The sequence below is a fragment of the Gracilinanus agilis genome, chromosome 2 (assembly GCF_016433145.1).
Source record: "Gracilinanus agilis isolate LMUSP501 chromosome 2, AgileGrace, whole genome shotgun sequence".
Taxonomy (NCBI): domain Eukaryota; kingdom Metazoa; phylum Chordata; class Mammalia; order Didelphimorphia; family Didelphidae; genus Gracilinanus; species Gracilinanus agilis.
The window spans coordinates 345720643-345732120 of record NC_058131.1 but is presented as its reverse complement, the minus strand read 5'-3'; the positions used below and the strand labels follow the sequence as shown (position 1 = coordinate 345732120).

Sequence of the window (11478 nt, the reverse complement as noted above, 5' to 3'; positions counted from 1 at the left end):
GATGGGAGATGATCAATTTCTACCAAATAATGAACAGCACACATAGGATGAACATGAACTCATTCATTGAATTCTCAAGAAGTAGGATAAGGTAGGTTCTTTACAATCCGAGAAAAGTCAGTTTGGAAGAGACAAAAGCAAACAATAAATGACAGGACAGATAATGATCCAATAGAACTTGTTTCCCCAGGAAATGATAGTGGCAAGAAATATAACTTAAGGTCATGTTCTATCATTTGCTGACCCTACCTCATCTCACAGAGAACAGTCACCCCACCAAAAAGGGTGAAAACTTTTTATAGATAATTAACTACTATTCTACTATTTCTCTTACTCATAGGGACGGAAGATTTTAAGATTTCTGACATTTTGAGATTCAGATTCTCTCTCTCTCTCCCCTCTCCCTGGTAGCAAATAGTCTGATATAATATCAATGCTTTCATGGAATACAAATTTCCATATTCCACATGCTGTGATAGAAAACACATATTACAATATAATATATTTTTTTAAACTCATGGAATAAATCAAGTTAAAGATGGCACACTTTGATCTGCAATCAGATTCCAACAATTCCTCCTTTGACTATGGATAGTATTTTTTTCTTTTTAATCATGAGTCCCTTTAGGTTATTTTGGGACTTTGTTTTGTCTTCATATAGTTTAATCCTTCACAGTTGATCAGAGTACTTCTGCTATTGTATATTGTATAATTGTCATAGGGATTGCAACACCCTCCTCAGGGGGAATTGTATAATTACCATAGGGATTGTATAATTGTCATAAGGCTAAAAAATCTCTTAAGAAAGAAACATTTCAGGTAAAGGAGCTCGATAACTCTTTGAATCTAGAAGATGAATTGTTTGAAGAAGCCACTATGAAGATACCCGAAGAAAACCTCTACAGCATCAGAAAATCCAGCATGAACTTTGGAGTATAACTGATTGAACTCTGGGAGGTTGAACACAAGTATTTTGAATGTATAGCACAGGGGATTGCCCCCCTAATTGGCTTATTGTCAATGTGCATAGCAAACATTGGTTTGCTCTCTCTTCCTCTATCTCTTTTATTTCTCTCTTATCTCTAACTATTGAATATTGCATTCACCTTTAGCTAGAAGATTTTTAGAGATACAAGATAGTTACGTAAACTAATTCATTGGGGAGATTAGTCTCCCAAAGAATCACAGGGGGGATTCTGAAAAGAAATTCTTGGTTCTCTTTGTCTATTCTGAAAGAATAACTTAAATGCCCCTACTTAGTACCTCACTAGATTGTGAGGACAGGATTAACTCTCCTTTGTCTACTTTTGAATTAATCAACAAAAGCAAATACATGCATACTTAACTTTAATAAGATAAATTCTTATTACAGGAGTTTGCACCTCTAAAAGGAAGACTACAACCCACATGCTAACTCATGTTAACATTAAAACCTTTAGAGTGTCTTCTGGAGATAGTCTTTGAGGGAACTTCACTGGAGACTGTGGCTTGTATCATGGCATTAACTTGGATTCTGACTCCTGGACTACTTTGTTGGATGAGTGAAAAGGGCTGACTACTTTCCTAGTTTCCTAGTTTCCGAAGAGACTAGCTTCCATCTTGGAGGAGGCCTCGTAGTTACTCACTACCAGCCCTCCTGGCTGAGGAATATAGGTATTTTCTCTAACCTCTCTCACATTTCTCTACTTTATTGTTTCCCCTCTATTTTGTAAATAAACTTCTGACTTGAAATATAATAACTTTGGGGACCATGTTATTTCACATAATTTAAGTCCAACCACTAAATTTAACCTTTACAATATGTTGTTCTCCTGGTTCTGCTCATTTCACTTTGTATCAGTTCACATAAGGTTTTCCAGGTTTTTTAAAAATTCATCCCATTCATCATTTCTTATGGTTCAATAGTATTCTATTACAACCATATACTACAACTTGTTCAGCCATTCCTCAATTAAAGGACACTCCCCTAGTTTCCAATTCTTTGCCATCACAAAAAGAGCTGCTAAAAATATTTCTGTACAAGTAGGTCCTTTCCCCCCTCTCTCTGATATCTTTGCAATTCCTTCATTTTAAAAAGGAAAAAAAACTAACAGAAAGGTTAAGTAGCTTGTCTCATGCAGAGTTAGTATCACAAGTGTTCCATGTATTCATGGAGTGGGGTGAGGCTGAAAAGAGATGAAACTGATTAGGGAAAAAGGCCAAAATTAAATATAGCTCTTTGAAAACTAATGCTATGTAAGTGACAACTGGTGAAGGAAGCTCCCAGGATTGGTTCTCAGTGCACTGAGTACTGCAGCAGGCAATGGCCAATACCATGGAGAGTAGCCTTTCTCACTTTCCTAGACCATCTTTCCCAACAATGCCATGAGATAGTCTTTTGTTCTCTTTGGATTAGATGGTGGAGACACTCAGTTACTGAAGTGTGTCCATCAAGCCAGCAAGTTATTAAATATTTATTAGGTGTCACATTCTGTTGAGGATTTAAAGACAAAAAATGAAACAGCCTCTGCCCTCAAGGAGCTTAAATTTTATCAGAGAAATAACTTCTACAAACATAAATATTATTTATAAAAGAAAAGAAAATACAAGGTAACTTAAGGCATGGATGTGCTAGCAGTTAGGGAGATCTAGAAATCCATCATATAAGAGGCAGCATTTGAGGAGAGTTTCAAGGAAGCTAGAGATTTTTGGAAGTAATGGTGAACAGAAAGGAGGCAGTAGATGAAATGTAATATATGAGAAGTGGTAAGCAGACCAGTTTGGTTGACATGTGTGAAAGGAACTAATGTATAATGTGCCTGGAAAAGTGGGTTGGAACCACTTTGTGAAGGGCTTTATGTGCCTATGGAGTTTACATTTGATTTTAGTGGTGTTAGAGAGTCACTAGATCTTATGACCAGGAGAATATCATAATCAGATCTGTACTTTAAAAATATCACTGAGGGATCCATGTAAAGGATCAATTTGAAAAGGGAGAGATGTGAGGCAGGAAATCATCACTATAGTCCTGGTGGGATAGGCTTGTGGAAAGAAGGTGAAAAATGTGAGAAAAATGGAGGGAAAACTGATAAGATTTGAAATTTATTGGATGTTTGGGTTTAAGAGAGAAATCAAGTTTACTCTGAGGTTGTAAAGCTGGGTGAGTGGAAGGACAGTGGTGCCCTCTACAGAAATAAAGAGGGATAGATAAAAGGAGGCAGGAGGAAGAACAGGAGATAACAAGTTGTTTTTTTAAATGAGTTCATCTGTTATCCTATATTTCTCCTTTTTACAGTTAAACTCCTAGAAAAAGCTATCTATATTCCTTGTCTTTACTTTCTCATCTCCCCCTTACTTTTCAATATGATTTTCAATCTGGCTTCTCTTCTACTGCTTGATTGAAACTACTTCTCTTCAAAGTCATTTCCAGACCACTACAAAAAAAAAAAAAAGTAAGCACTTATTGTTTGTAGTGCCCTCTGTTAGGTTCTGAGAGAGATAAAAAGTTATTAATTTTAAAAATTCTGAACTTAAACCTGCAAACATCATTTCCATATCCCCAGTGAAAAAAAGATAATTGAACATATTTTGACATATATATATATACATAATATTAAATTCAACATGCTAATTTCAAATTTCTGTCCTGATTATTTGCCTCCATCTGAACATGTTTTCATGCTTGTTTCAGCAGCACATATCCTAAAATGGCAACAATACAGAGAAGATTAACATAAACTTCTGTTCTCTTTTGTGCATTTCCTTTTAAATGTTTTAATGACCCTCTTTTCTTTCTCTTTTCTTTTGTAACACTAATTACTGAATTTGACCCCTACCCTTATGAGATACAAAGATATTTAAGGTAAAATCCCTGCCTTCATGGAGGTTACAATGTAATAGAAGAATAACATACACAGATAACTGTAATACAAAGTAGATTTGTGACAATGGATCTTGTGAGGTCTGAATAAGAACCTTATGCACATGGACAGGGAAGTATGGCAAAGAGCTTGATATCTTCCACTGAAATGATATAGAAGTCATCACGTTGCCAAGGGGCTTGCATCAGTCAATCAGCAAATATTTATTGATACCTGTTGTCAAACTTCTCCAATAGAGTAATAGAGCCTTCTCCTAATTCTAGCTACCTTTTTCTGAACACACTTAGACATAAAAATTCCCTTTCTAAAATGTGAGGATTCCTAGAGTTGGACTCAGCAATCTACAAGAGCTGATCAGAGAAGTGACATGGAATTGTATGACTGAGAGTTGGTCAGGGACTTATCAAATCACCTAGTCAAACTCTTTTATTTTACAAAGATAACTTGAGGTCAGAAAATGTGAATGACTTACCCAAGGCCATCATAGTAGCTTAAGGAAGAAAATCAGTATTGAATCCAGATCTTCTGTCTCCAAATTTGTTGCTCTTTCCACAATATGAGACTATTGCCTCCCTCTTGTTGGATCCTAGACTTCTTTCAATGCAATCTCAAAAGTTTTCGAGGCCTTTACCAAAGTCTTCCTTTGATGACTTATCCTGGTACAGAAGTGACCCTGGATTTTAGAAGGCAATGCCAACAACTCTATAGCCCTTTAGAGTTGGATAGAAGGTAATGACAATACAGCCTAATTCTGACAGTCCCTACCAAGTTGGATAGGCTTGTATCATCTAGGAAATGTATTAAGTCGGGAATGAAACTGATCACTAGCAGTAATGTTGGTATCCAAGTGATCTTTCCCTCCACCACAGCAATTCAAAAAGACCATCTGAGGGCAGCTGGGTAGCTCAGTGGATTGAGAGCCAGGCCTAGAGACGGGAGGTCCTAGGTTCAAATCTGGCCTCAGACACTTCCCAGCTGTGTGACCCTGGGCAAATTACTTGACCCCCATTGCCTATCCTTACCAATCTTCCACCTATAAGTCAATACACAGAAGTTAAGGGTTTAAAAAAAAAAAAAAAAGACCATCTGAGAAGGCAAACATGAATTTGTTTACCCCTGGGTGCCTATAATGTTTTTTTCTTCTCTTGCTGATTTTTACAATTCTTTTAAGACCCAATTCTCTTTCTTCTCCTTCTAGCTGGAAATGACCTTGTTCTCTTTACTCCCTTTTCAGCACTTATGTTTTTTTACTTCTGATGCATTTGCTGCCACACATTTTTTTTTTTTTTTTTGCATTATATTTGTATTGGTACTTTTTCTAGAGTGTTACTGAGATGGTACAAGACTGGTTTGGCTGGAATTTTATCACCACAACTGTTTTCTATTATTGTCATGTTTGTTTTGATTTTGGTAACCCTAGGAGAGGTACTGTGGTGTAGTGTAGAAGGGCTGGGCCTTAATCAGGGCATTAGGAGTACAAATGTTTTCTAGTATTCTAACTTTGTGAACAGTGACCAAATTATTTAATCTCTCAATGTCCCATGCTAAATTACAGATATGGTTGGAATATATGAATCCAGAGGGCGAGCTTTCCTACCACAAAAAATCTTAAACCCACGAAATTAGAGGTCTGGACTAAATATCAATAACAACAACAACAAATAAGGAAAATATCCTAGTCTCCTCTGCTTATGTTCCACAGGGGTAGGCTTCATCTAAATTTTGCATTATTCTTAGAATCTAAAGGTGCTCTTCCTCCTGTTGGCACATAACAAATGTTTATTAAAAGATTTCGTGTCTAAACTGAGGACACCTGGGTACTTTTAAGTATTTAGCCATTTGGGTTTTACAGCACATCAGACTCGGAAGTTTTGATTGACTTCGCGACATCCGGTTCAAAAAGTACGCCCAAACTCTAAACTGGGGGAGAGGTGGGACGAGGTGGGGAGGAACAACCAATAGACGGCAAGGATCTGGAAGAAACCATTATTCTCCTTGTGGGAACAGAGGAATGGTTTCATTGAAACTTATCTTTCTACGTTTTAAATCATTATCGCTTTAAACAAAAATAGTTTACCATTGGCGTCCCCAAAAGAAAAAACTAATTACTTCTTTGTCTTAGTTATATTAACGAAAATGGTTCTGTCCACTAAACTTGGTTTCTAGGCAAACTCGTCCCTCTCCAGCACGGAGCTCAGCTCCTAGCTTTCCCCAACTTTTCTCCTCTAACCCGGAGCGGCGAAGCAAAGCGGCAGCGCATTGCGTCATCACGCTGCATTTCTCCCGGAGGTTAACTAAAACGCCCGCCATCTTGGTCGTAGTCGCCCGTCGGTGCGCCTGCGCGCGATGCCGCCTGCCCGTTGCTAGGCAGAGCGGAGGCTGCGGCGGCGGCGCCTGGAGACCCACCCCTAGTGATGCCCCTCGGTGCTGCAGGGCCATGGTGGTCAGTGGCCCTCAGGTAAGAGGGCTTCCGGCCAGGTCCGGTGCAGGCTTCCGGATTAAGACCCCCTCTTCCTTGGCTTCGGCCGGCGGGGTCACTTAGGGCCTGGGTGGACCTTCCCCTTTATGGCGGGCGCCCCTAGGCCCGGAGCCACGCAGAGTCGGGATTACCTCGTGTTAGGATTCAGAGCTGGAAAAAACTTTCGAGATCCTCTTATTTTATAGATGGGGAAACTGAGGGCCAGGGAAGGCAAGGCGGCTTGCTGAGATTTGAACCCATGTTTTCTGACTTCACATCCAGAGCTCTTTCCATGGTGCTGTGCTGATTTTGGACTCCTAGATTTTGATTTTTGTGCTCCAGAAATGACCAGCTTTATCTCACTCACATTGGACGGTAGGCTTCCCAAATAGAGCTACAGCTACTCTTGTTATCTTGCATCTCCTTCCTTCTGATTAAAAAAAAAGTTGTCTTTTGTTTTCATATCACTTTAATTTCCAAATACATCTCTCCTCACTCTCTCTCTTACCCAAGTGAGCTTGCCCTGCTGACAAAATATTTTTAAGAAGCTAAAAAAAAAAAAAAAAAAAAACCACCAAAACACATTCAGTAAATACAACCCATGCATCTACTAAGTCTGACTATAAGTACCCATAGTTCACTCTCTCTATAAAGAATGGACAGAGGTACATTTTATCAGTTCTTCAGGGTCACACTTCTTTGTCATTACAATTACAGTCTTGCTGCATTTTTATCCGTGCTTGGAATGACTTCACCCTTCTGAAAAGACCCCCCCAATCCCAGTTCACATCTTTACCCATTATTCAATCTCCCTGATTAGGTCACATGTTGCTTCTTCTATGAAGTTTTTCCAGATCCCCCACAGCTGTCAGTGATCTCTCATTTCAAAAGTAGAATACCTCTTTGGACAGTGTTTATGCACTTTGGGGGAGTATTATATAGAGGCTATGGATCAGAACTTTTGATTTGGAATTAGATCTTCAAAAGAATGCTAGATTTGGATTCATTTTCTTGATTCTCCTGCGTGTTTGACTTTTCTATTTCTATGTCTTCATCCATGTGACTGTACCAATATACCCTCTTCTCTTTTCTCTCCATGCCCTTCCCCCATGTTACCATCTTTGTGCAGAGGACTTCCAGGTCTATATGTCCATCCCTTTGTTCTTTCCCAGGCTCCAATCCTGCATCATCAGTTATCTTCTGGATAATTTTAATTGGATATTCTGAAGCCACCTTGAACTCAATAAGACCAAAACACAACTTTTTATCTTTTCCCTCCAAACCCACTTTTCTTCCTAACTTTCCTATTTCTTTCATAGCTCACGATCCTATTTTCTATCATCCAGTTTTGCAATCTCAGTTTTATATCCTCAGCTCTTCACATATCCACTCAAATGTTGTTGTTTTTTTATTTTTTTAAACCCTTAACTTCTTTGTATTGGCTCCTAGGTGGAAGAGTGGTAAGGGTGGGCAATGGCGGTCAAGTGACTTACCCAGGGTCACCCACTCAATTGTTAAATCTTGTTTCTGTCCTTACATATCTCCAGTATATCCTCTTCTCTCCCCTCACATCATTGTTGCTTCAGTCTCATCACTTCTCATTCTGGACTATTATAATAGTTTTCTAATTGATCTCTCTGCTTTAGATCTCCCTTTACTTGAATCTATTCTTCACAGGACTACTAAAGAAATTTTCTTAAAGTGCACATGTAACCATGTTGCCCTTCTCAGTAAATTCCAGTGATTCTCAAACATGTCTGGAATCAAATATAAACTTCTATTTTTCACTTAAAATGCTTCATAATGTGGCCTCACTCTGTCATTCCAGCCTTTACATCAATCAACGCACTTCAGGTTCCAGCTATACTAACCTTCTTGTTTCTTACACAGGGTACTTTATTTCCCACCTTTTTGCCTTTGGGCTGGCTGTTCCCTTTGTGTAGAATGCTTTTCCTTCTCCCTTAAATACCTAGTTTCCTCTAAGATTCAGCTCCAGTAATATCGTTAGCTTGAGATCTTTCAGATCCCCTCCAATTTTGTTCCCCACAAAATTACATGTTTTGTCTTTGTCTTGTATAAATACCTATACATGTTCTCTTGTCTTTCCCATTATAATGCCAGCTCTTTGAGGTCAGGGATTGTTTTGCTTTGTCTTTGTACCCTTGATACCAAGCACAGTGTTTGATAAAAGGGGGTACTTCTAAATGTTTGTTGATTGATTGTTTTGATGTATGAGGATGTAGGTTCCAGAGTTGATTCTGCTACTATGTGATCAGGAGCAAGTAATTTTTCCTTTCTCAATCTCAGTTTCCTTTTCTATAAGATGAAGGGATTGGACTAAATGTGAAGTACTTTCTAGTTTTAAATTTTGTGCTGTTTACGTTCCTGTCTATAAGATTTTAAGTTCTTGGAGGTCTATGCTTTGTCTTGGTGTCTTCAATAATTAAGAGTTTCTTCAACTGAAAAATTCTTCGCCCAGTGTCCCATCTTCACCCAGTGTTGAACCTCTTAAGACTTGTCTAGGTTGGTCCTCAGACTGACAGACATAGTCTCTCACTAGGCCTATACTTTAGTTTGTGTAGGACCTGCTAGAGCTTATACTCTGCTGACATTACCTTTTGAATTGCTATGGCTGAGGAAAAGATCACTCTGATACCAACATTACTGGTGATAATCAGTTCATTCAAAACTTAATATATTTTGCAGATCAGACAAGCCTTTCCAACTTGGTAGGAACTGCCAGAATTAATCTGTGTTGGCATTGCCTTCTTTCCAACTTGATAGGGCTAGTAGAATTAGATTGTGTTGGCATTGCCTTCTAAAATCCAGGATCACTTCCATACCAGGAGAAGTCATCAGAGAAAGACTTTGGTAAAGTTCTCAAAAAGATTTGAGACTGCTTTGAAAGAAGTCTAGTTTCTCAAGTTCAAAGTCTGGTGTTTATAGAAACCCTTGTTGGCTTGTGTTACACCAGTGAGAGTAGTTGCCTGCTAGTTGGTAACAGAGCAGTAGATTGTATTGGGTTTGGGGGAACTCAGTTCAAGAACAGTTTCAAACTGGAAATGCTGAGTGGTAGGATAAGATTTATTGTCTAAGGCTTAATCTCACTGGTACTTCACAAAATAGTCTGGTTGTTGCCTTTGTGGAGGAGGCTTGATGTAAGGAAACCACAAAAAAGATGCAGTGGTTTATGGGCAAAATCAATGAAAGAAGGCCTAGGGATGGAGGGTTCCATTGAGGAAAGATAAAACAAAGAGGCATCAGACAGAGGAAAAAGAAATTAGAAATACAGTCCAAGGGTCATAGAAATAAAGTAATACTTTGAGAGGATAGTAGAAAAGAGAGGAGCATTGGGCTTCTATTTAAAATTTCACGTTGGTTGCTTGCAATACTTTAATTAGACTATCCTTGCAAACTTGTTATGCATATAATGCCTTGTAAGAATAACAAGGGTTTATTCTACCTTAGGCTATTTGCTTTATTGTATATTTTATATTTCAAAATATTATATATATTCAGAATGAATTTCTAAAGTCATAATGTTGCTATTTACACTCTTATAATCTTGTAAATGTTTTTAGACTCATTTAGAAACAGGCATCACCTTGGAATTCTACTTTGATTTCTTTTTTTTTTTTTTTTTTTATTATGCCCTCAGAGTACTTTGCCTTTTACTTTCTAACTTTCCTTTTCCCTTGAGGTAACTATGGAGAAAGAGCTTCGGAGCACCATTCTCTTTAATGCATCAAAAAAGGAAATATTTACCACCAACAGTGGCTATAAGTCCTTACAGAAAAGACTTCGCAGTAACTGGAAGATTCAGAGGTGAGTACAGTTATCCATTCCACATCAAGACTTCCCATATTGCAATTTTGATATATCTCAGGTTGGCATAAAAAATTAAATGGGAATTTTTAGGGAGTTTTTTGAAGCCATAGTCAACACATGAAGGCTAACAGATGACACAGAAAAAGTTTAGAAATTCAGAAATGAATAAAATATATGCAATAGTCATGTATAATGTCAACATATTTTATCTTTTAATACTATAAACATACACAACTTCTTTTTTAAAGTCAAAATAAGCAAAAAATTAAGTTTGTGAGAAGATCATGAAAGCCAGCAGATGACACACAAAGACTCGAAATATTAATATTGACTTATATATAACCTAAGACCAAATACTTAACCCAATTTTTACAATAATACTGTAAACACCACATAGAGAAAAAGAGAGAAAAAGACTTCTCTGGTATGAAGTGAGAGCCAAAAATTTTTACACAGATTTTCCAGGTCATAGGCCACTTGCCATGATGTGGAAAAGATACCTGTAGTTACTACTGTTTTCTATTCTCAGTTATTATAGTAGTAGTAACAGACTAGTAAAATGGAAGTCTTTTCTGGGAAAAAGAAAAGGGACCATTTAATAGATTATTTAAGGAGTTGAATATAATGAACCAGTAAATAATTACCATTACTTCTATTGAAAATTAGTAAACAAATATCAAATATCAGTTTTTAATTAAGCTGGCATTGGCTCAAAAATACAAAGCAAGAAGTTATGCTAATGTCAGTTCCTGGTTTTGAATGTAAGAAAATTTGGAAAAGAATAGCTAAATCCTTTTCAAAAATTAAGCTAGTCAATCTTAAAACCCACATCCAGTGATATATGTTTGAATAGAATCAGTATCAGGGAAAGAAAAATAATCATATTTCCAGTTAAAGGCCATAATTATTCAATTTTTCACTTTATGTGTAATTTTCTTTTTTACTGGAAGTATTTGAGCAGAGTCCAGATGATCACTAAATAGGGATAATGTTCAGAAGTTCTTGCATTTAGTGGAAGATTATCCTAAATTGCCCCTATGGTTCTTCTTATGCTATAGTACCATAACTTGTGTTTTCCATATGTCTGCAAGACAGAATAATTCTCTAACAATTCTGAGCTATGTAATCATGTTTGCTTAATTTTTCCTTTTAGTTTAAAAGATGAAATCACATCAGAGAAGTTGATCGGAGTGAAATTGTGGATTACAGCAGGACCAAGGGAAAAATTTACTGCAGCTGAGGTAAGAACTACCTTGCAAGCAGAGTAAAGAAAAATCTTATATAACATATATTTCATCTTACCTTCTGTGTTTATAATTCTTTTTTTTTTTT

The 11478-nt window shown here is 37.3% G+C and overlaps 1 protein-coding gene across 2 annotated transcripts in view; it reads left to right on the top strand.

Moving 5' to 3' along the window:
• The first annotated feature begins 5970 nt into the window (after positions 1–5970).
• Positions 5971–11478, top strand: part of IFT52 (intraflagellar transport 52) — a 45931-nt gene continuing 40423 nt past the window's right edge. For both annotated transcript variants that reach the window (XM_044664332.1, XM_044664331.1), the window contains exons 1-3: positions 5971–6318; positions 10019–10143; positions 11300–11387. In XM_044664332.1, the coding sequence (XP_044520267.1) occupies positions 6298–6318; positions 10019–10143; positions 11300–11387 (234 nt within the window). In that variant the 5' untranslated portion in view covers positions 5971–6297. The remainder of the gene's footprint in view (positions 6319–10018; positions 10144–11299; positions 11388–11478) is intronic.